Genomic DNA, 25,179 nt, shown 5'->3' on the forward strand with positions numbered 1-25,179 from the left:
CTGTGTAATTGTGGCCAAAGGTGGTCTGACACATTATTAAACATATCATTAAAAAGTTCTTTCAAATAGTCAGGTGTTCGGTTGATTTTAGTGTATCTGGCTGTTCAGATTCAACCCAATATTTATAGAGAAATTCATAAAGCATGAACTTTTATTTGGGATACATTCAAGTTATATGGTTTCCAAATTTATTTCTCATAAAATTATATGTAAGATACAGAAATGAAACATAAGTAATTTTCCAACATAATCTCGTAGTAGGAACACATTTTTCACACATTTTCTTCCAAGCTGTGAAGACCAATGAAGTTTTGGAGGTGTTTTGGCCCACTGGTGAATGGCCGAAGCAGTTGCTCATCAGCTAGGAAAAGTTCTGCCATGTGGAGCATCTTTCTTGATTGTAATGATGCATAAGACCTCAATTCCACTGTTTAATCCTGAAACCAAACATCACTCTCCCTAACGGAAGCATGCTGACTCACAGCTGCCAAAAAAGTTTCCATATTGCTACAAGTGTGGAGAAAATAATTGTTGCTGTTTTCTTGGATATTTATGGAGTAATCCTTGCATATTGTGTTTCCAGTGTTATGGCTTTATCTTGTGCTCTTGTTATTAGTCGTGGTGTCTTGATTGTGGTTTGTCCTTTAAACTGCCAGTTCCTTGAATCATTGTACGGTAGTTTGTACTCCTCTAAATTCTGCCTTTACACCTTTCTGGAATATTCTCAAATATTCTAGAAATTCCTTAAATATTTCTTAAATATTTTAGTTTTTTATAGTTTCTTAAGTTTTTTGAGTTTTATACATAATAGAAAATATTTTAATAAAAATTGGCAAAAAAAGTTGGTCCTGTTTTAATAAAAACTTTGAAAATGAAGAAGAATGAAAGGTGATTCCAAAATTTTAGTCAGGAGTGTACCTTTTTCAACAATACATGACAGTTTACATTCAGTTTCCTATTAGATCTACAAGAACCTTTGTCTCTCAGCTAAGTCATTGGTAATGACACAAAACTCAGAATTTTTTCCTACTTAAAACATATTCAAATGTATGACTGATTCTTACTGCTCCCCAAACAATTATCACATGTAGCCTCACTTACTTTGATAGGTGCATTATGCCCTAAGTAGCCCTTGAATTACCAGAATTATCTTGAGTTACCAGAAATTCCTATAACAACATCATTCTGGCATTGTTATTTACACAAGTTTCTTGTGAAAGAATATTTTTCACTGGGAAAAGTCTTAAAAGTTATTTAATGGCTTCCTTAAGTCAATGAAGATTTATTGGATCTTTTAGAAGATTTTGTCATTTTTATATATAGAGAGAGAGAAATTTTAATTATGACAAAATCATCACAACTTAGCATCAAGTTTCCTGCAATTATCAAGATACTTGAAATGTTAAAATTTTTACTCTTTGAATAAATGAAATGTATTTAAAATTTTTATTTTTGTATGGAAAGATGTTTTGTTATTGTATTATTATATTTTTGTTTTCCCATTTTTATACCACATGGTCTGCTATGTGAATAATCGGATAATGTGTGTGCGTGTGACACCATGTCTCTGATATCCCAACAATATCTGCCTTTGATGCCTTGATTAGCACTTCAAATTCATCAAATATATTTACTATACTCCTAGCATTGGTGTACATGCAAGTATACATGCACCTGTTCTTACCCTTAGTTACCGTAACACAGCCCATCTATTTACTTGTTCCAAAATCCTCAGCACTTTGCTTTCCAGGCTGCTGCTCATTCCAACTGCTATGTGAATAATCGGATAATGTGTGTGCGTGTGACACCATGTCTCTGATATCCCAACAATATCTGCCTTTGATGCCTTGATTAGCACTTCAAATTCATCAAATATATTTACTATACTCCTAGCATTGGTGTACATGCAAGTATACATGCACCTGTTCTTACCCTTAGTTACCGTAACACAGCCCATCTATTTACTTGTTCCAAAATCCTCAGCACTTTGCTTTCCAGGCTGCTGCTCATTCCAACTGCTATGTGAATAATCGGATAATGTGTGTGCGTGTGACACCATGTCTCTGATATCCCAACAATATCTGCCTTTGATGCCTTGATTAGCACTTCAAATTCATCAAATATATTTACTATACTCCTAGCATTGGTGTACATGCAAGTATACATGCACCTGTTCTTATCCTTAGTTACCGTAACACAGCCCATCTATTTACTTGTTCCAAAATCCTCAGCACTTTGCTTTCCAGGCTGCTGCTCAATCCAATAGAAGCAGTGCATTGGGATACCATGTCTCTGATATCCCAACAATATCTGCCTTTGATGCCTTGATTAGCACTTCAAATTCATCAAATATATTTACTATACTCCTAGCATTGGTGTACATGCAAGTATACATGCACCTGTTCTTACCCTTAGTTACCGTAACACAGCCCATCTATTTACTTGTTCCAAAATCCTCAGCACTTTGCTTTCCAGGCTGCTGCTCAATCCAATAGAAGCAGTGCAAGAATCACTTTCACCTCTGCCTGCAACTACTGTTAACCTATTAGTCTGTGAATCCCCTCAAGCTAACAGTTTTCTGACCCACCTAATACTGCCTCGATAGCATCAGCAAATATTCTTGCACCCTTTCTATTTAAGTATATCCCATCCCTGTGGAAGCAATCTTTCCGCTTAACAAGCACGGACCACGCTGAGAAAAATTCTACCCCATGAGCTTTGCACAATCCAAGGCTGAATTGATTGACAAGGCTCTCATCCTATCCTCATCCTAGGCTCTCATTAAATAAATTTAAGGAGGAACTGGACAGGCATTTGGAGGGAATGGTGTGATTTTTTTTTTTTTTTTTTTTTTGGCTGATGCTGCATAAGCTCCTACACTTGCTTTCTTGCATCAAGTGCCACTACTACTACTACTACTACTACTACTCCCTCCTATTGTGTCTGGGCAGAATTGCAGACAATTTAAAACTTAACCCTAACTTGCGACTTTTTTTTCAACATTGACCTGTACTTGCTAAGTAAGTCCACAGATCTCCTACTCTTAATGTCATTAGTGCCAACATGCACAACAACATCACTCTTTGTGCCTTTTAAGGATACCTGCTTTACAATGTTATCAACTTTTGCTCCTGGCAGATATACCCTGATCCTATTCCAAGGTATATACTGGATGTTTCAATTAAAAGGCATTGGGGGGCTATATCACTTATTTTTAGATTTATGCCACTTGTTGTCCAGTCCATTTTGTGTATTTGTTTTAAAATTTGGTAAATTTGATGTTAAAATTGGACTAAGTGTTACCAAATTAATTTAAATTAAAATTTTGCCTAATCAACTGCTCTTTTTCTCAATGGGAAAGTTGGCCCCAATCATTGGTTTAGTCTTAAAACACAATTAGTGTACTTCCAAATGAACGTAAATGGATTTTTATTTGAAGTTAAAAAAAAAAAAAGAAACAGTAGTTGTATGGGATGTTCTTTCTTCATCACATGTGTTTAGCTGTGCCAGCTATACAATTTCAGTTGTGTCCACATCGATGAATTATTATATTTTTTTCTTCAGATAAAATCAGTTTACATTCTTTTCAGAAGTACACATTGATATTTTTAGACTAAACTGAGGATGGGGAACTTTCCCATTGAAAAAAAAAAAAAAAAAAAAAAAAAAAAAAAAAGTGGTTGATTAGGCAAAATTTCAATTTTTAAATCATAAAATCTGAATGGTGCTACTTAGTCCAATTTTAATATTATATTCAAAATATTCAATTCAAATATGACAAACAAGGTCCAAACAATAAAAAGCTTAAATCTAAAAGTAAGCAAGATAGGCCAAGGTGCCTTTTATTTGAAACAGCCTGTAAGTGCAAGTTTGGTTTGGTTTGGTTTTTAATGGCGCATTGGCAGCTATGGCCATAATGTGCCAAATCAAAAAAAATAAAACTAATACAAAAATATTGGTCAGCCTTAGAACAGGCTACCGTGTCAAAAAGGTAAACATGATACAGTGGTTAAAGGTTATATAAAAGGTATAAAATATAAACTTAAATCTTTGTGTATAAATTGATTGACTGTAAAAAATTAAAAACGTCAGACATGTTGTCTCTGTCACCTAAAATCTGACCGAGTGTAAAGGGTTCAGCCAGATTACTAAAAGTTCTAGAAAAAGATTGTCTAAAAACAGGACATTCAATAAAAACGTGAGAAACAGTTAAAATGATGTTACACGTCTCACACATAGGTGGGCCATCCGCCCTCAGCAAAAAGGAGTGTGTTAGATGGCTATGACCTATGCGTAGCCGAGCAAGAACAACTTCCTCTTTTCGGACCCTGCGTAGACTGGACTGCCATTGCATGATTACAGGCTTAATACGCTGTAGTTTATTCGAGGTCTGTCCGTGCCAAGAGTCTTGCCATTGGGAATATAATTTACATCGTATTATTTGCCTGTAGTCTGTATAGGGGACTGACAGGCAATGACTATCCAGGGAAATGGCTGATTTGGCAGCGGTATCAGCTAATTCATTTCCCCGGATTACAATGTGGCTTGGGATCCACAGAAGCGAATGTCAAATTCTGATTCAAAGGCAGAAGAAAGCATCTGCCGGATCCGGGACAGGACCGGATGAGAGTTGTACCTCATCGATACTAGAGCCTGTAACACGCTCAATGAATCACAGTAAACCATGTACCTTTGGTAATCGCTATTTATAATGAACTCAAGTGCAAGTTAGACTACAGTCATTATGTATGTAAACCCCAAACACGAGAGGTATTAGAACCTATAGTACTTAGTACCGTGCTTGGGTTGGAGGTTGAGAAGATGAAAGAAGATATTTGTTGATATTGGACTTGAACTTCTGTAGATTGTAATTTTCAGGAAATACGTATGAAGGAAGGTTGTTCCAGAAAATGGCAGTTGAATGAATAGAAGAAGATGAAAAGTTGGTTCTGTGAGTTTGAAGTTGGACAGTAAATGGATGTTGTCTGGTGGCGGCACGTGTTCGGACCATTTTGAAAGAGAGAGAGCGGGAATTATAGAAGCCAATTCAGAAGAACAGTGCCCATGGAAGTATCTGCAGAAGAGGCATGCAGCAGAAACAGTACGTCTATGAGAGAGCGAGTGGAGAGACTGTTAGAGAAGAATCATTAATTAACCTAACTGCCCTCTTCTGAATGGAATCAAGAAGCCTGAAAGAGGTTTTGGGGGCACCACCCCAGATGTGGGAACAATATTCCATGGCAGGGCAGATTTGCGATTTATACAGAGTGAGCAGCTGTTTGGAAGAAAAGTAACGCCTAGAGCGAAAGAGAAAACCAAGTTTTTTAGATGCAGAGGAAGCAATATTTGTAATGTGCTTGTGCCAAGAGAGATTAGAAATCAGGGTAATCCCTAAAAGAGATATATCATTTTTTCTAGAAATTGGAATGTCACTAAAGATAAGCATAGGAGCAGAAGAATCATTTTTGGGAGATATAAGACAAGACTGAGTTTTAGAAGGGTTGAAATCAACTAAGTTGTCTTTGCCCCACTGGAGAATTACCTGAAGATCAGCATTTAAGGAATTGGTAACAGATTTTCGAGAAATTGAAGCTGATTGAGCAGGACAAGGTTTCTCAAAATGGAAAGTGGAATGCAATGTGCTATCATCGGCAAAACTATGGATAGGATTTCCAGTCAATGGAAGAAGGTCATTAATATACAAGAGGAAAAGAGTGGGGGAAAGAACTGAACCTTGGGGGAAACCAGCATTAATGGAGAAGTTAGAAGACAGAGAGCCAGCTACCATCACCTTCAGTGAGCGATCATAGAGAAAACTGGATAACCAATTACTAAAAACAATTGGCAAACCATAACCTTGTATAGAAGACCTTTATGTCAAACACGATCGAAAGCCTTTGAGATGTCAAGAGCAACTACTTGTGTTTCCCCTAACCTTTCCATTGAATTAGTCTATAAATGGGTAACATAAGCAAGAATATCACCAGTGGATCGACACTGACGGAATCCACATTGGCGATTGTTGATCAGATGGAAGGTTTCTAGGTAGTTTAAGAGTTGGCAGTTAATTGATTTCTCCATTACTTTAGAAAGAGTAGAAGTAATTGCAATGGGACGATAATTGGATGGGAGGGATTTGTCACCCTTTTTAAGAACTGTCTGGATATGAGCAAATTTCCAAGCAGAAGGAAAAACACCTTTGGAATAAGAAAGTGAAAAAAGGCGGCAAAGAATAGGAGTATGTTCAGGAGCACAGGTTTTGAGAACAAGTGGAGAAATACCATCGGGACCTGGAGCTTTCTTAGCATCAAGATTCGTCAAAATCCTTTGACATCCTTTTTAGCATTAGCATTAGTAGAGGAATTTGATGCAAGAAAGCAAGCTTATGCAGCATCAGCCAAAAAAAAAAAAAATAAAGTAAAATAAATAATTAAAAAATAACCACTTCCACTTCACCCCTCTGTTCGTTCGAAATACCTGTCCAGCTGAGCCTTAAACTTATTTAGGCTATCAACTTCCACGACAAGGGTTGGAAGTCTGTTCCACCTACCAACCACCCGCTGGCTAAAGGCAAATTTCCGCACATCTATCCTACATCTGGCTTTCCTCAATTTGAATTTATGCCCTCTCAGGTGATTATTCTGAGCAAGAGGAAGAATCCCATCAGCATTGAGCATGCTCAAACCATTCAAGGCTTTGTACACCTCTATCAGATCACCTCGCTGGTGCCTAGTCTCTAGACACTGTAATTCGCAAAACTTAAGCCTTTCTTCGTAAGAGCACCCCCTTGTTCCATTCACTAATCTTGCTGCCCTTCTCTGTACTTTTTCCAGCAGTTCTACATCTTTCTTGAAATGAGGCCTCCAGGTCTGTATACAGTACTCTAGGTGTGGCCTAACCATTGCCTTATACAAGGGAATAATCACCTCCTTATCCCTGCTAGAAAAATTCCTATATATCATTGACAATACACCATGAGCTACTCTTGCAGCCCGTCTGCACTCCTCAGAGAACTTCATATCTGCCTGCACAACCACCCCCAGGTCCCTTTCATTCTCTACCACTGTCAGTGTAGTATCACAGATTTGATACGTTGCTCTGTGGTTGCTGTTTCCCATATGTAGTACTTTACATTTGTCAATGTTAAACTTCATTTGCCACCTCTCATCCCATCTGCTCAACCTTTCCAGATCCTGTTGCAGCAGCATAGTGTCAGTAGTGTCCTTGACAATCCTGCCAACCTTCGTATCGTCTGCAAACTTCGACATTAAGCTTGATATACCATCATCAATATCATTTATAAATACAGAGAACAATAAAGGACCCAATACTGAACCCTGAGGGATTCCACTAATAACATTAGTCCACGATGAGCAGTGTCCATTGATTACCACTCTCTGTCTTCTCCACCCTCAACCACCCCTTTATCCATAGCAGCAATTTGCCTCAAATGCCACACTGCTCCAATTTGTGCAGCAGTCTTCCATGTGCAACAGTACCAAAAGCCTTTCTAAGATCCAAGTATATAATATCAAAGTTATTCCCCGCATCCAGTTCTTTTGTGACTGCATCATAGTATCCAATCAAATTGGTCAGGCAAGACTTCCCCTTAACAAAACCATGCTGTGTCCGAGCTATAACTGAAGTCTTGTCTAGATGATCCTGCAGTGCTTCTTTAACCAGTGCCTCCATTAATTTTCCGGGAATAGAAGTTGAACTCACAGGTCTATAATTTCTTGTGTCAGCCTTTTATCCTCCCTTGTGAATTGGGGTCACATTTGCACATCTCCAGTCCATGGGTACCTCCCCTGAGTCCAAGGAAGCTCTCATAATTATGCCTAAGGGTTTGCTTACTTCCTTTGCTGCCTCCTTTAATATAACTGGATAGATCCCATCCACCCTGGGTGCCTTTCTTGTGTTTATCTTCAACAATTTCTCCTCCACTTTACTCTCAGTTATTACAAGATTCTCTAGCTTACTGCTAGAGTTGAATACACCTCTGGCCTTCTCCTCGCTGAATAACTCCTCATGTGTGAATGTCGATGCAAAATATCCATTTAGTTTGTTAGCTACCTGAGCAGGGTCTTCAACAGTTGTCCCATCGATATCAAGTGGACCAATCTGATTCATCCCCTTCTTTCTAGAGTTTACATAAGTAAAGAACTCTTTGCTGTTTTTCTTCGCATCCCTTGCCAAGGATCTCTCGTAATCTGCCTTCGCCTGCCTAACCTCCTTTGTAACTTGGTTACAGATCAACTTGTATCTATCATAGGCTTCTGTGTCATGTGTTAATTTATATGTATCCCATGCATTTTTCTTCTCTGCCATATGTCTCATTAGTTCATCTGACATCCATTCAGGCCTGAACCTTGAACAATATTTCTTAGTTGGTATGTAAAGCCTAGTAGCTTGCAAGATAAGTTCTTTGAATGCTTCCCATTTTGAATTTGCTGTTGGTAACATCATCAGTTCATCCCACTGTATAGAATTTAAATACTCTCTCAGTCCATCGTAGTCGCCTTTACGAAAGCTATACCCCTAATGGTAGTTACCTCTTTGAGTAACTCCCACTTCAGAATGCTGTGATCACTGCCACCTAGTGGTTCATTTATCTGCAGATTCTTAATGCATGAAGAATCACTACTGATAATCAAATCAAGAGTATTACTCCCTCTAGTTGTCTCCCGAACATGCTGATGTAGAAAACAATCATCCAATAAATCCACAAAAGCCTTGCTAGTGTGTGAGTGACCATCCCCCAAATTCCAGTCAATATCTGGGAAATTAAAATCCCCCATTATAAGACTCTCTGATTTACTGGCCCACTCTATTTCTCTGTACAGTTTCTTATTATACTCATCAGAGTCATTAGGCCTATAGCACACTCCTACTCTCAATTTTGATCTCCCAATGTTTATGTCACACCAAACTGACTCGACACTGCACTGTCCAGCGATGTCGACTGGCTTCACTTCCTTGGATTTTATGTGTTTCTTAACTAATAGCATAACCCCTCCTCCCTTCCTATCCTGTCTATCCTTTCTGTAGACATTGTACTCCCTAAAGTACAGTTCTGCATTCCTTATATCTGTGTGACACCACGTCTCTGAAATCCTAACAATATCTGCCTTTGATGTTTTGAGCAATACCTCAAATTCATCAAATTTATTTACTAAACTCCTAGCATTGGTGTACACGCAAGTATACATGCACCTGCTCTTCCTCTTAGCCATCCTAACACAACCCATGTGTTTACTTGTACCCCCATAATTCCCAGCAGTCTCTGAAATATCCTGCATCTTATTTTGACCGAAGACCACAGGAGGCATTGAATGGAGTGTGTTGGGAATGGTGGGAGATGTTTTACCAAGATCATTAATACACGAGTTGGAAGAAAAATGGGATGCTAGCAGGTCAACTTTATCCTTGGCTGAAGTGGCAACAGAACCATCTGGTTTGGACAGAGGTGGGAGCAGAGATGGGCAAAAGTTGCGGCCAATAGCTTTGGCAAGAGACCAGAATGCTCGGCTACCATTAGTGCAAGAAGAAAGTTTTCTACTCTTAGCCTGTTCAAACTCTAGTTTGGACTGATTAATAACTGCTTTACAATTGTTGCGAGCTTTGGTGTAGGCAGAAAATGAAACTGGAGAATTAGAACCAAGCCAATTACGATATGCAACATTCTTCTCTTGAACAGCCTTAGCACATTTATTGGAAAACTAAGGGTTTAAGGTTTAGATAAAGGATGAGATTTTAAAGTGGAGTGTGGGATAAAGGATTCCATTCCTGCAAGAATAATTTCACTGACACGATCTGAGCAAACATTGACATCAGAAGTTTTGAAACAGTAATCTGACCAAGGAAAAGAAGAAAAGAAGTCTCGCAGGTCATCCCATTTTCCATTCTTGTAATGCCAAACAACACGAGGTTGGGAATAGCCATGAGATAAAGGTTCCATTGGAGAAGAGACAATCACCAAGTTGTGATCTGAAGTGCCTAAAGCACCTCTCACTTCGACCGTGTACTTAGAAGAGTTGTTTGTGAGAAAAAGATCAAGCATATTGGCTGTATGATTAGGATTTTCTGGTATTCTTGTAGGTAAATAAACAATCTGTGCAAGGTCATTAGTAATTGCAAAAGCCTCAGCATCTCGACCAGCTGGGTCGGTGTGACTAGAAAATGGAAGCTAGCTGGAGTTGTGAACATTAAAATCACCAAGGAAAATTACCTCACTGTTAGGAAAGTTGGACTGGAGAAAGTCAAGTTGCAAAGAGAGGAAGTCAAAGAGCTTCAAGTGATTAGTGGAATTGGCAGAACGGTAGAGGCAGATGAATTTGACGCAATGAGGTAGAGAGATTTTAAGCCAGAGAAGATCAAAGAGATGAGATTCCAAATTGCCAAGTCTCTGACAGGGAATATCAGAATGGACATATGCACAAGTACCACCTTTGAGGCGAAAGGAATCATACAGCGAATAATTTGGGCATCTGAGATGAGCAGTAGTTGAATCAACCGATAACTGAGATTCTGTCAGAAAAAGTACATGGGGTTTGGCAGACTGCAAGTGGAAATGGACATCGTTGAGATTAGAATTGAGACCACGTATATTTGTGAAATGAATTAGGTAGTGCTTGGGTGGTTTAGATCTTTTCGCAGATAAGCTTGCTCTATTAGTTTGACAATTCATGGTGTAACTAAAGTCATTAGGTACAATAATAGAAAATACAAAAATATCTGTATTTAAAAATAGTTTGCAAGCACTTATTTCTCCGATCATTAAGTTTCTTTAAAAGAATGTCCATACTGATCATTTCGCTAAATGTTCCTTGTCGTTCCCAGTAAAATATAGTGTATAAGGTCCATAGAAAGTCTTGAAATATTTACAAATAAAATTAAGAACATTCGCTGATTAAGCTAATTTTGAACAAAGTATGCACAGTGCTTATTACTAGAAATTGATAGACATAGAGGAACATTCATTTAAAAGAAATAGAAACAATCCATTATAAGCTAAACATTAAACTGTAATGTTTGTGAAATGTAAAACTGCAATACATGTTGTTTTCAAATGCATTTGCACAGCAGATTTACTGTGATGTAGTATCCCATAGTTTCAGGGATTCTCCCAGACCTTTGCAGTTACTGTAAGTAGTAAAGTTTTTTAGCAATCAGTATGTATGTGTGATGGCCTAAAGCTATTTAAATCTAGTGTTCCATGCCTGTCTCTGCAATCCATACGACGCATTGGCCGGTCTCCATTTTAATATACATATTTTGGCATATTTTGCCATTCGGTTTAGAGAAGGCACAAATTTTTCCAGAAGAGGTCAGCCTCTCATGCCTCCCTCCAGACTGTGGCCTTGTTGATAAATGTTGAACCTGCTATACTGTTATGGAGAAAGTGCCCAATGTTCTTCAAATAAATAGTAGAAACCTTTTAAGAAGTATTTTGCTGTTTACTTGTAAATGTAATTCCACTGCCTTTACAGCTGCTGTAGTATCCATTATTGATACCACAGCAGTTGTAAATCACCCAAAGTTATCATACTGATATTCTTTGGATGGTTTAAATTTCAAGGTTAGATGTCGAGTAACTGGTTCTTATCTTTTTCATTTTAGCACTAGTTACTGAACTAGATAATAGTAATTCCATCTCATCGATCCTCAGTACAAATAGGAAGACTTTCATTTTCAAAACTGAAAGTCTTCAAGAATTTCCTTTCAAAATGCATGCATGTATCCAATTTCTGATTTGCATTTCATTTACATAGTTGGATTTGTTTCCTCATCAAGATCATTTTGCAAACATAACTGTTTTTGGAAATGTTTAATCTCATTTACCCAATCAAAAATTGTATACAATTTTGTTGCCATTCCAAATCTCGGTGATTACCTAGGCCTTAGGAAATTGGCCATCCTCCTTACCCTCTAATAGTTGGGCATTGATATGGTATTCATATGAACATCTTTTCTTTGTTTGTTCAGTGAACATTGCATGATGTTACGATCTGGCTTAGATTTTCCAGCACCCATTTTTACTAAAAAAATCATATCCTCTCAGATGGTGATGTTTTAAATTTGGAATGATACTGTACCATGGCCGTGAATTAAGTATTTCAGTTAGTTACTAGCGATTTCCATACCAAATGATTTTTATTTTATTTATTTTATATGTGAAAGGTTGGGTGTTAACACTCTCTCTCTCTCTCTCTCTCTCTCTCTTTCTCTTTCTCTTTCTCATTTCTTTAGATTATGTCTACAACTGATCGGGTTTATATTTTGGAAGTATAAAGACTCATTCCATAAATCTGTTTCTGAAGCAGTTGTAATTTTTTTTTTTTTCAGCTTCATGCAATAAATCCAGAAAACTAATTGGTTGAATTTTTTTTTCAGATATGATATACATTGTCAAGGGATATTTGAAGCAGAAGAGTGAAGATCATATATATCATTATCGTCTATGAACTGTTTGGAAGCTATTCAGCATTGCTTGCCTTATGGACAGTTTATGCAAGAAAGGTATTATAAATCAGAATACTTAAAATTATTAAAATAAAAAGCATAACCAATTTTGTTAGAATCAGTATTATTAAACTCAGAGAACTTAGTTATTTTCACTTAAACCATAACCATTTATAAATATTTTATTATATGCAATCAAAATTATAATTTTTAATACTTTGACTTTATATTTTATAGAATGTTAGTATGAGACTACTTTTATACAAAATTTATGCTTAGAATTATGTTAATATTATAAACGTAAATTATATTTTTACTTATATTACGTAAGTAATGATTATATTTAATATAAAGCTGGTTTTTATTCTAGCACTGTAGATACACATAATATACCTGATGAATATCCTTCAGCTCATGAAGATGCAGTCATGTGTCTTGCGCCTGTGGAGCCAGGGTTCCTCTTATCAGGAGGGAAAGATAAGGTAATTTTACTCTGCAGTGCAAAGGATATTATTAATATTATGTACGTAAGGTGATGATTGGGATATTGACAATGATTAATTTATATGTTTATTACAATGTGGTTCAGTTAATAGGCACCAAGATATGTTTTTTTGCAATATTTATACTCACATTTTTTAATTTGTTGTTAAAATTGGACTAAACGTTACCAATTATATTTTATGATTTCTAAATGACTGGTTGTTTTTTCTAATGGGAAAGTGTTCTCCATTCTTGGCTTAGCCTAAAAATGCCATTGGTGTACTTCCAAAATGAATGCAAACTGATTTTATTTGAAGGAGAAAAAAACAACCAAACAATGCAACGCATCTCTTCATGCTACTGTTGTTATTGTTGTTGTGATTTTTTCTTTTTTTTCCCAAATAAAATTTGTATATGGTCATTTCAGAAGTATGACAATGACATTTTTAAGCTAAATCAAGAATGAAGAACAACTTTACCATTGAGAAAAAAGCAGATGATTAGGCAAATTTTAAATTTAGAAGTTTTAAAATCTATATAGTCTTATCTATTTATCTACTTAATCCAATTTTCACATAAAGTTCAAAAATTTCAGTTCAAATACAATAAAAAAGGTACAGATGATAAATAACATAAACCTGAAAATAAGCGAGGTAAATTCCAATGCAGTTTATCTGAAACATTGTGATCCATACAGTTTTGTCTAATTCGTGCAGATTTAGTTTTTTGTCATATACTATCATTTAAACATCTGTCCACATATGTACAAAGTGTGGAAATAAAGTTCCTGGACTGTTGCAATAAAAATAACATAAAGTGAAGGAGGTCAAAAATGGTTTTATTTTTATTCAATGTAATCACCACTTATTTTATTACACTTATTACACTATTCTAAAAAGTTTCTGAAAAGAGTCGGCTAAAGTGTCAAAAGAGATGATGTTCAGTTTGGCAGTTACATTTTTCTTTATTAGCATTAGTTGAGGCATATGATGCAAGAAAGCAAGCTTATACAGCATCAGCCACAAAAAAAACAAAAACCTTCCAATATCACCCATCCGGTCACTCCAAATGTTTGTCTAGTTCAGCCTTAAATTTATTTGAACTATCAACTTCCACAACAAAAAGGCAAACTTTTGCACATCTATTCTACAACTGTTTTTCCTCAATTTGAATCTATGTCCCCTCAGGTTCTTAATCCGAGCAAGTGGAAGAATCCCATCAGCATTGAGTCTGCTCAAAGCGTTTAAGGCCTTATACACCTCAATCAGATCACCTCACAGGTGCCTAGTCTCCAAATGCTGCAATTCTTCTTAAGGGCACCCACCCCTTTGTTCCTCTGACCAATCTTGTTGTCCTCCTCTATACTTGTTCTAGCAACTCGACATCCTTCTTAAAATGAGGCCTTCAGACCTGTATGCAATACTCAAGGTGTGGCCTGACCATTGCCTTATACAAGGGAATAATCACCTCCTTATCCCTGCTAGCAAAATTCCTATATATGATTGATATGTAGTATGATTCACATGACCTGCTCTGGCAACCCGTCTGCACTGCTCAGAGAACTTCATATCTGACTGCACAATAACCCCCAGGTCTTTTTCATTCTCCACTTCCCTGAGTGTAGTGCCACACAGTTGGTACATTTCTCTTGGGTTATCCATATGCAGTATTTTGCATTTGTCAATGTTAAACTTCAGTTGCCACTTCTTAGCCCATCTGCCTAACTTTTCTAGATCTTCTTGCAGTAGCATACTATCTTTACTGTCATTAACAACCCTGCCAACCTTTGTTCATCTGCAAACTTGGACATTAAGCCTGATATACCTTCATCAATATTATTGATAAATACACAAAATAACAATGGTAAATTGATAAATAACATCGAACCCTGGGAGTCTCCACTAATAACATTAGTCCATGTAGAGCAGTGCCCATTTATTACCACTCTTTGCCATCTCCCACTCAACCATCCTTTTATCCATTGTAGCAATTTACCCTCAATGCCATACCGCTCCAATTTGTACAGCAGTCTTTCGTGGGCAACAGTATGCAACAGTATCAAAAGCTTTCCTGAAATGCAAGTATATGATATCAAAATTATTTTTTGCATCTAGTTCCTTTGTGACCTTCGGAAAGAGGAGGAAGTCTGCAGGTGTTAGATTGGGAGAGTAGGGTGGATGGCTGATTGCTATAATGCTGTGTTTCATCAGAATTGTCTTCACACAAGTGCGGAATGAGCAGGGATACGGCGCCTCCGTAGCCAGGTGGGAAGGAGCAGCAGTGCGTAGCACACGCTTCTTGATTAGACCGGGGTTCGAGCCCGTCACCACCAAATACGGAGGATGCGGAAAGGTCATGGAATGACCACCGCATATTCCCGGAGCAATATGTCCTTAGTTGCTAATGCTCCTAAAAAAAAAAAACCAAAAAAAAAAAAAAGAGCAGGGATATTTGTGCAACAAGGACCAGCTACCTTTTTCTAAATTGTGGTCTCACCCAGGAAATGTGCTTGTAGTCTTTGATGCACCTGTATGTAGAAGGGAGCATTGGCTCTCTCCTCTTCAGGAACAAATTCCTTGTGAATCATACCCAGTTTGTCAAAAAACATGATCAGCATCGTCTTGATCATGGATTTCTGTAAATGAAATTTTTTGAGCCTTGGTGATGATTTTGAAGTCCATTGCATGCTCTGATACTTTGTCTCTGGTCATATGCAAACACCCAATGTTCATCTCTAACTACTATACAGTCGAGAAAATTAGGATTATCTTCACAAGTCTGGATGAAGTTTCACATGATGGCACTCTTTGTTGCTTCTGCTCATCCGTGCTGCTATATGGCATAAATTTTGCTTGGACTTTTCTTTTTCTTAAATCTCCATGTAGAATTTGACATATCATCTCCTCATTCATATCCAACTTATCAGCCATCATTCCATGGGTCAAATGACGATCTCTTGCCACAAAATCCGGGACTTTTGCAACTCTGTGCTTATTTCAAGAGGCTGATGGATGCCAGCTTCTTGGATCATTGTGAACATCCTCACATCCTCACATTTGAACTGCTTATACCATTCAAACACACTGGTGCGACTTAACATTTCATCACCATAAATAGTTTTTAAAGTTTTTATATGTTTCTGTTGCAGATTTCCTAGTTAAAAGCAAAATATGATATTCATTAGTTGCTCCATTGCAAAATGTTAATTTTTTTTAGGGGATAATCATGTGTTATTGAGGCAGATCCTAGGGTTCCCTCCATCAGCGCTGCTGTTGTACGTCTTGTGTAGAAGCGTACGCCAAAACCGGCCATTTTTATGTAGTGTGTTGGATGTGTAAGTGACATGGTGTGTTGTCATGTTTTTGGCTAGTACCTGGCTCACAGCAGATGGAAATTAGCAACACCTGGTCACCACATCCCACCCACCCATCCCCGCCATGTCGAGGTGGCCAGGATCTATTATCACCTGCTTGACTAACCCAGGGCAAAGGACCCGAGAGAGCCCAAATTAGGATGAAATGAAAAGGCTATAGAAGGAGAAATTTGGGAGCTGGAGAGGTAGGAAAGAATAGAAGAGAGGAGGATCAAACAGAGGAACCCTCCAATATTTAGAAGTTAGAAGAAATAAAGTAAGACAAAAGGAAATAGAGGTGGAGAAGTGGACTGACTTCTCATGCTATGGAAAATAATCCCATGGAGGATTCCATCCAGAAGCTAGGATCAGCAAGATTTCTTGAAATATAATTATGTCTAATCTCTTGTAGACATTGCTCCAGGCACTTCCTCGAAGAAACAAGTTTTTATTTATTTATTTATTATTTTATCTTATTTTTACCCCAATCACACTATAAACAGCTTCCATGTCTTCAGAAGGACACCAAAAACGTACACTATGTACAGGAACACATTCAATGTCCAGCAGGGTATATTTGGTTACAATGAGTATCTAATCATCATCAACTCCTGATAAAATTATCCCAAATTAGCAAGTCTAAGCTCCTCTCTTCTTTTAAAAGCACGTGAGGCAAAGGTGTTCAGTGCTATAAATGCTGCGTGAGATTGGATAAGCGCAGGTTTATTTTCCCATTGTAAAGGTATCTGAAACAAGCTGCAGTTCGTGCCTGTAGTCTTGATAATATTGACAAGTTTTTGTAAAATGTTAACAGAATGTTAATGCTGCAAATGAGACTAGTTGTTAACTTACAGTGTATCGTCCTACTGAACAATCTCTGTACCCATCTATTGGAGGAAGGTAGAACTACAAATTACCATGTCCGTTTATTTTCCAACTCTTTGAACATGACTATAACAGCCCAATCAGGGAAATTTATTGCCACCTCTCATATGTTATTGTATATATATTATTTTATTGTTATTATTTTGTTTATTATATAATTAAAGCAAAACCATGGCATATTGTGCTGCTGTTTAAGAAAAAAAAAAAAAAAAAAAAAGCTACAATGCACCCCCCCCCCCCACATTAGCAAGAGGAATTTTTAACTTCATTTTTATATAAGTCAGACAACAGCAATTGTTTAATAGTGGACCATGCATTTTTTGTGGTGGTGGACAGATTTGAGTGTTTTAGCATACATAAATCATACTTGCAATTATGTACACTACTCCAAGACCAGGGTCAACCTAAACATATAAAATTATTACTATAAATGATAATTGTTGTTTTTTCTAATTCAGTGTTTACAGCATGTTTTTTGTAATATTTTTGTTGAAGAAAAAGTGTCACTGCATCAGAATTGAAAACCATCAGAATAAGATTTAAACAAGTAGAAATATATGTTATCTTTTATGTACACTAATCAATTGGGAACACTAATCATTATTCAATGAGGGGAGTGCCAGAAGTTTATCAAATGCTAACAGGGAGCTAAGTGATTTTGTAATAAATAACTGAGTGCAAAGTCGAGGAGAAATTATTGAAGTTAAACATAAGGAAGTCACCTGGGGTGGTTGGGATCTATCCGTTTATATTAAAGGAGGCAGCAAAGGAAGTAAGCAAACCCTTAGCCAAAATTATGCGAGCTTCCTTGGACTCAGGGGAGGTCCCTATGGACTGGAGGTGTGAAAATGTATCACCATTTCACAAAGGGGGTTCAAAAGGTGACACAAGTAACTACACACCTGTTAGTTTAACTTGTGTTCCATGGAAAATAATGGAATCACTGGTTAAAGAAGCATTGCAGGATCATCTAAACAAGACTGCAGTAATAGTTAAGACACAGCATGGGTTTGTTAAAGGGAGGTCTTGTCTGACCAATTTGATTGGATACTATGATGTGGTCACAAAGGAACTGAATGCCAAAAATAATTTTGATATCATATACTTGGATTTCAGGAAAGCTTTTGATACTGTTGCACATGAAAGACTGCTGTACAAATTGCAGAGGTATGGATTTAAGGGTAAATTGCTACAATGGATAAAGGGATGGTTGAGTGGGAGACGACAGAGAGTGGTAATCAATGGACACTGCTCTTTGTGGACAAATATTATTAGTGGAGTTCCCCAGGGTTCGGTGTTGGGCCCATTGTTGTTCTGTATATTTATCAATGATATTGATGAAGGTATATCGGGTTTAATGTCCAAGTTTGCAGATGATACAAAGGATGGCAGGGTTGTTAACGAATTTAAAGACAGTATGCTACACCAACTGGATCTAGATAAGTTGGGAAAATGGGCTGAGAAGTGGCAACTGAAGTTTAATATTGACAAATGTAAAGTACTTCATATGGGTAGCAGTACCCAAAGAGAAAAGTACCAACTGTGTGGTACTACACTCAGGGAAGTGGAAAGTGAAAAAGACCTGGGGGGTAATTGTGCAATCAAATATGAAGTTTGCTGAGCAGTGCAGATGGGCTGCCAGGGCAAGTCATGGAGTCTTGTCAATGATATATAGGAATTTTGCTAGCAGGGACAGGGAAGTGGTTATCCCATTATACAAGGCAATGGTCAGGCCACACCTAGAGTACTGTGTACAGGTCTGGAGGCCTCATTTTAGGAAGGATGTTGCTAGAACAAGTACAAAGAAGGGCAACAAGGTTGGTGAGGGGAACAAAGGGGTGCTCTTACCAAGAAAGGCTTAAGTTCTGCAAATTGCAGTACCTGGAGAGTAGGCACCTGCAAGGTGATCTCATTGAGGTGTATAAGGCCTTGAATGGGTTGAGCAAGCTGAATGCTGATGGGATTCTTCCTCTTGCTCAGACTAAGAACCCGAATGGGCATATATTCAAATTAAGAAAAGACAGAGGTAGAATAGATGTGTGGAAATTTGCCTTTAGCCAGTGGGTAGTTGATTGGTGGAACAGGTTTCCATCTTTTGTTGTGGAAGCTAATAGCCTAAATAAATTTAAGGCTGAGCTGGACAGGCATTTGGAATGAATGGAGGGGTGAAATGGGAGGGGGGAGTTTTGCTGATGCTGCATAACCTTGCTTTCTTACATTGTATGCCTCTACTAATGCAAATGATAATTATAAATTAAATCTACAGGATTTTTAATTAATATTTAACAGACATAAGCAAACAGCTTTTCTGATCTTTTTTATATTTATATAAAATTTATTTTTTTAAGTATGTATTTAAGTACTTCCCTGTTTGATAATTGCTTGTATATGGACCTGAAGAAAATCAAGTAGGAGAGATTTTGGATCCAAGCACAAACAGAGGTTATAGTGTAATTAAATGTTAAAAACCATCCATCAAGTTTACATTTGGTACTGAACAAAATTTTTTCTTAGGGACAGTTTCTAAGAGTGCAAAATTTCCAGTAATATTATTCAGTATTGCTTAAATCTGGGAATATTATTATATCACCTATGACTTTTACGAATACGAACTAACCTCTAAGTAAAAATTAATAAAATTCATTTCGAAGACAACGTATTGCCACTTGATACTTTTATACTAATGATTTAATGAAGAAAAAGTGTTGCATCATAATTTGGAAAGCTATAACAGTTTTATCATAAATATTTAATATACCTAATTCAACAGATTTACTCTATAAGGAGGATTTTTTTAAGCCTTTTATATTATTTTAACCTTTTTGATAGCTGTAGCGAAAGCCCAGTTATGTGGCATGTATGGGAATTATGCTGATTACTTGATATTAGTATTAGTAGTGGAAAATGGTGCAAGAAAGCAAGCATATAGAGCAACAATATAAAAAAAAAAAAAAAACACTTTTCACCTCACCCATCCATCCCTTCAATACTTTGTCTATTTTCCCCTTTTAATTTATGTAAACTACTCACCTCCACAACAACAGATGGAAGTTTGTTCCAACAATCAACCACCTGTTGGCTGAAAGCAAACTTCTGTACACATCTATTCTGCAGCCATCCTTATACAACTCAGTTAGATCATTTTGCAAGTAACTAGTCTCCACATTCTGCAGTTTGCAGAACTGAAGCTTTTCTTGGTAAGAGCACTCTTTTTTGTGCACCAATCTTATTACCCTTCTCTATACCTGTTCCAGCAGATCTACTTCCTTCTTGAAATTAGTCCTCCAGACATAAAATGTGGCCTGACCATTGCCTTGTACAAAAGGATAATCACTTCATTATCCCTGTTAGTAAAGTTCCTGTATATCATTGATAAAACCTGTTTGTTGTTAGTTTGTTATTTGGTTTTTAGGAGCATTAGCAACTAAGGCCATATTGCTCTGGGGATATGCGGTGGTCAATTCCTGACCTTTCTGCATCCTCTGTATTTGGTGGTCACGGGCTCGAACCCCAGTCTAATCAAGAAGTGTGTGCTATGCACTGCTGCTCCTGCCCACCTGGCTATGGAGGTGCCAAATAAAACCTGATGAGCTGTCTTGGCAACATGTCTGCACTGCTGAGAGAACTTCATATCTGACTACACAATACTCCCAGGTGTTTTTCATTTTCCACTATGCTGAGTATAGTACCATACCATGCAGTTGGTATTTTAATTTGGGATTACTGATACCCATAATCAGTATCTTGCATTTGTCAATGTTAAACGTCAACTGCATAACTGCACATCAGCCTAATTTTTCTAGATCTTGTTGCAGTAGCTTACCTAGATTACTGCCATTAATCACCCTGCCATCCTTTATATCATTTGCAGAAAATCACTTGTGAATTTTGCAAATAATATGTTTTGCGCTGCATTGCGGGTTGCAGAAATGTTCAAAATGCATTTGTTAGATAGGATATATGTATCTCTGTGAATGAAATCCAATAAAAAGACTCTGCCTGATATACCTAATTGCCATAAATATCTTCCCAAAGGGTAAAATGCATAATTAATGGAAATATGAGAAATCATGCAAATGGCAATCATGACAACCAGTGATACATTTTATTGCATTTATGTGTACAAACTGAAATGACAAGTTAACATAATAGTATTATGTACTATAAATCAGCAAAATAAGTCCTCAATATTTTGTTATTCCTCCTTGAGCTGCAATTACAGCCTTGCAATGATCTGGCATAGAGTTACTTCTGGATATACGGTTGCCCAATTTCGTGGTACCACATCCTTACAGTGCTCTCCTGCAGCCGAATCTTACTTGTTAGATGACATTATATACTAGCAATTTTCAATAGGGTTCAAATCTGGACTGTTACCAGGCCAATCCAACACATAATGCCAGCATTTCTGTGGTATGACTGTGCCTTAAGGGAGAAAAACGAGGGAAAACATTGGTGTAAGTATGTTTTAAGCCTTGTGAGACAAGAAAAAAATCATTATTAAATCTAAATAGCATAAAACTTACCAATTTTGCTGTCTGGCAAGGTGCTGAGTCCTGTTGAAAAATGCAGTTTTGGACGTCTGTGTGGTGATCCCTAATAATGGGTTTCAGGCACTCCTCCAAGATAGCAGTGTAGGTTTCTGCATTCACTGTTCCATTAATAAACTTAATTCATCCACATACTAGACCTAATGGATGAACGGAGAATATTCAAAAACAACAACAACCGGGAAAAATACAAAGAAATACAACAAAAGATCAAACAGGAAATCCGGAAGGCGAAGGAAAAATGGATGGAAGATCAGTGTGCAGAAATCGAAGACCTAATCAAGAAAAATGACAACTATAACCTGCACAAGAAGCTTAAAGAAGCTGGAAACATCTACAAACCGGCTCCTATCCCAAGTTTATATACGGACAACAATCAACCTATACTAAGCAAACAAGCCAAACTCGACACCTGGAAGAGCTATATATACAATCTGTTCGGCACCAACAGAAAACCGGCAGAAACGCAACAACAAACACAGGAAGACAATCTCCACATATTAACATCTGAAGTGGAACATGCCATCCAAATAACAAAGCCAGGCAAGGCCTGTGGACCTGATCAGATTCATGTGGAACTGCTGAAACAACTAGACTACAGCAACATCCAACAACTAACGAAATGGTTCAATCAAATCTACAACAACAACGACATTCCATCCGAATGGCTCCAATCCATCTTTGTGGCCCTACCAAAAAAGGCTACCAGCCGGAAATGCGAAGACTTCAGGCTGATCAGTCTAATGAGCCAGGTGCTAAAAGTCTTCCTCAAGGTGATTCAGCAAAGGATAAGATGTAAGTGCGAAAGTGCACTAGGAAACACACAGTTCGGATTCTGCAGGGGACTAGGCACCAGAGAAGCAATTTTCTGTTTACAAATATTGCTACAAAGGTGCTATGAACATCAAAAAGACGTGTATATATGTTTTATTGACTATGAGAAAGCCTTCGATTCAGTAGACCACGACGGCCTAATTGACCGACTGAGAAAACTTGGGCTTGAAAACAATGATATCAACTTTATTACAACTCTCTACTGGAATCAAACAGCCCGGCGTCGCTATGACAACGATCTGACAGACCCAATTCCAATAAAAAAAGGCGTCCGGCAAGGCTGTCCATTATCTCCCATTCTTTTTAACATCTATTCGGAAATGATCTTCGACCAAACACTGGCTGACAAGAACATCGGCATAAAAGTTAACGGACACTACATCAATAACTTAAGATATGCCGATGACACAGCACTAATCGCGGATTCAGAACAAGATTTACAGACCATCTTGAACGCAGTGGACATAGAAAGCCAAGCATGGGGGCTACGAATCAACAAAAAGAAAACAAAGGTGATGAAGGTCAGCAGGACTGCAAGCAAAATCACGATCAAACTAAACAACGAAAAATTAGAGCAAATACACCGCTTCAAGTATCTCGGAGTGCTCATTGATGACCAGCTGAACCATGAGGCCGAAATCAAAAGCAGAATTGAACAAGCCAGGCAGGCATTCACCAAATGGAGAACCCTCCTCACCGACAGAAGCTTGAACATCGTGCTCAAATTACGCACATTGAAATGCTACATCTGGCCAATACTGCTCTACGGTGTAGAAACCTGGACTCTAACATCAGCCACTACAAAAAAGCTCCAGGCCTTCGAAATGTGGCTGTACCGAAGAATGCTGAAAATTCCGTGGACAGCCAAGATAACCAACGCACAGGTCCTGCAGGACATGCACACGGAACGGGACCTGCTCAAAACCATCATCAGCAGGAAATGCAAATACCTAGGTCACATCGCTAGGAACCAACAAAAATATCACCTACTACCACTCATCCTGGAGGGGAAAGATCGAAGGCAAGAAACGCCCAGGCAGACCGAAAATGGCATGGCTAGATAACATCAACACCTGGCTTCACATGACAACAGCACAAATTCTACACGCAGCGCTAGACAGAGAACAATATCAAAACGAAGTCGCAAACGCCATTCGGCAGCATTAAAGAAGAAGAAGAATTCATCCACCCCACCCCTTTGCCTGCTATGCATCCCGAGATCATCTGACCGGCGGGGAACTTTACAGTTGGTGTTATGCAGTCAGGATGGTATGCCTCTGATTTTCGTCTTCTAACATATCGCTTCCCATCCGAGCCATGTAGGTTGAATTTCGATTTGATTCGTCAGAAAAGATGACAGTGTCCATTGCTTTTTTTGTCCATGACACATGCATTTTAGCCTAAGCAAGTCGCTTCTTCCTCATTTATTCAGTCAACAAAGGCTTCTTCTTCTTGGGACGATAGGCATGCAGACCACATTCAGAAAGCAGTCTTTGGATATTTGGTGCACTTGTTTCAACACCAGAGGCCATCTCAAAGTCCAGTTTTAGATCAGGAGCACTAGCATGGCAATTATGAAGGCATAGCTGTTTCAAATATCAATCTTGGGAAGGTGTAGTCACTCTCTTATAGCCTGATCCTGGTCTTCTCCTCACATCACCGGTTTCATACTTTAATTTCAGCACCCGGGATGCTGTTGACTGGTTGCAGCCTATTTTATCAGCAATAGCACGCGTAGAAAGCTTTTCCTGGGACAGAGCAATAGCTTTTTTCTTGGTGTCAACTGAACATATTGAGCCCCGCTTAAACCTCCACAAAACAGGATACTAATGAGCATGTATACCCTTCCAACGCTTATTTATAGAAACGGCTGATGCAGTACTTTCCAACTACTGTCTGATGCAATACCTTTGCTTTGCAAGAAACAAAATGACTGTAATCAAACAATAACTTATACATTTCACTACAAGTGTTACTTTTTTTAAGGTGATGCAGTTTTTTTGTCTGCCACTGTACCTTCATCAATATCACAAATAAATTTTGGAAAAACAGTGGGCCCCACACCGAGCCCTGGTGGTCTCCACTAACAACGTTAGTCCACGAAGAACAGTGCCCATTTATAACCACTCTGTCTTCTTCCATTCAACCATCCCTTTATCCATAGCAGAAACTTGCTTTAATGTCACTGCTTCAATTTGTACAGCAGCCTGTTATGTGCAACAGTATCAAAAGCCTTCCTGAATTCCAAATATATGTTGATGTGCAGGTAGTTGAGGCTGACAGTTTGAAAAATTCAACGGTCAACTGTATAGTTACCTGCATGAGGAGAGAAGTGTATAATTTGTATTTTCTTATCTACGTTTTTTTTTTTTTTTTCTTTTGACCCATGCAGCAAAAAGCTGTGGCTTCCTTGCACTAATACCTTCCTTTCACTATATGGCTATATCAATACTAATATATTATGATATCAAAATTATTTTTTGCATTAAGTTCCTTGGTCACTGCATCATAGTAACCTCTCAGATTAGTTAGACAAGACTGCCCTTTACCAAATCCATGTTGTGATTGCAGGATACTCATTAATACAAACTCGTTTTATATCCTTATCCCTGC

General features: G+C 37.8%; 1 protein-coding gene across 1 annotated transcript in view; it reads left to right on the forward strand.

Moving 5' to 3' along the window:
* Positions 1 to 25,179, forward strand: part of LOC150089537 (WD repeat-containing protein 31-like) — a 235,966-nt gene that overhangs the window by 24,368 nt on the left and 186,419 nt on the right. The window contains exons 2-3 of the mRNA XM_090368655.1: positions 12,394 to 12,519; positions 12,833 to 12,944. Of these exons, the coding sequence (XP_090224781.1) occupies positions 12,461 to 12,519; positions 12,833 to 12,944 (171 nt within the window). The 5' untranslated portion in view covers positions 12,394 to 12,460. The remainder of the gene's footprint in view (positions 1 to 12,393; positions 12,520 to 12,832; positions 12,945 to 25,179) is intronic.

Source organism: Mastigoproctus giganteus, chromosome 2, assembly GCF_048544385.1.
Source record: "Mastigoproctus giganteus isolate SK-2022 chromosome 2, ASM4854438v1, whole genome shotgun sequence".
Classification (NCBI taxonomy): domain Eukaryota; kingdom Metazoa; phylum Arthropoda; class Arachnida; order Uropygi; family Thelyphonidae; genus Mastigoproctus; species Mastigoproctus giganteus.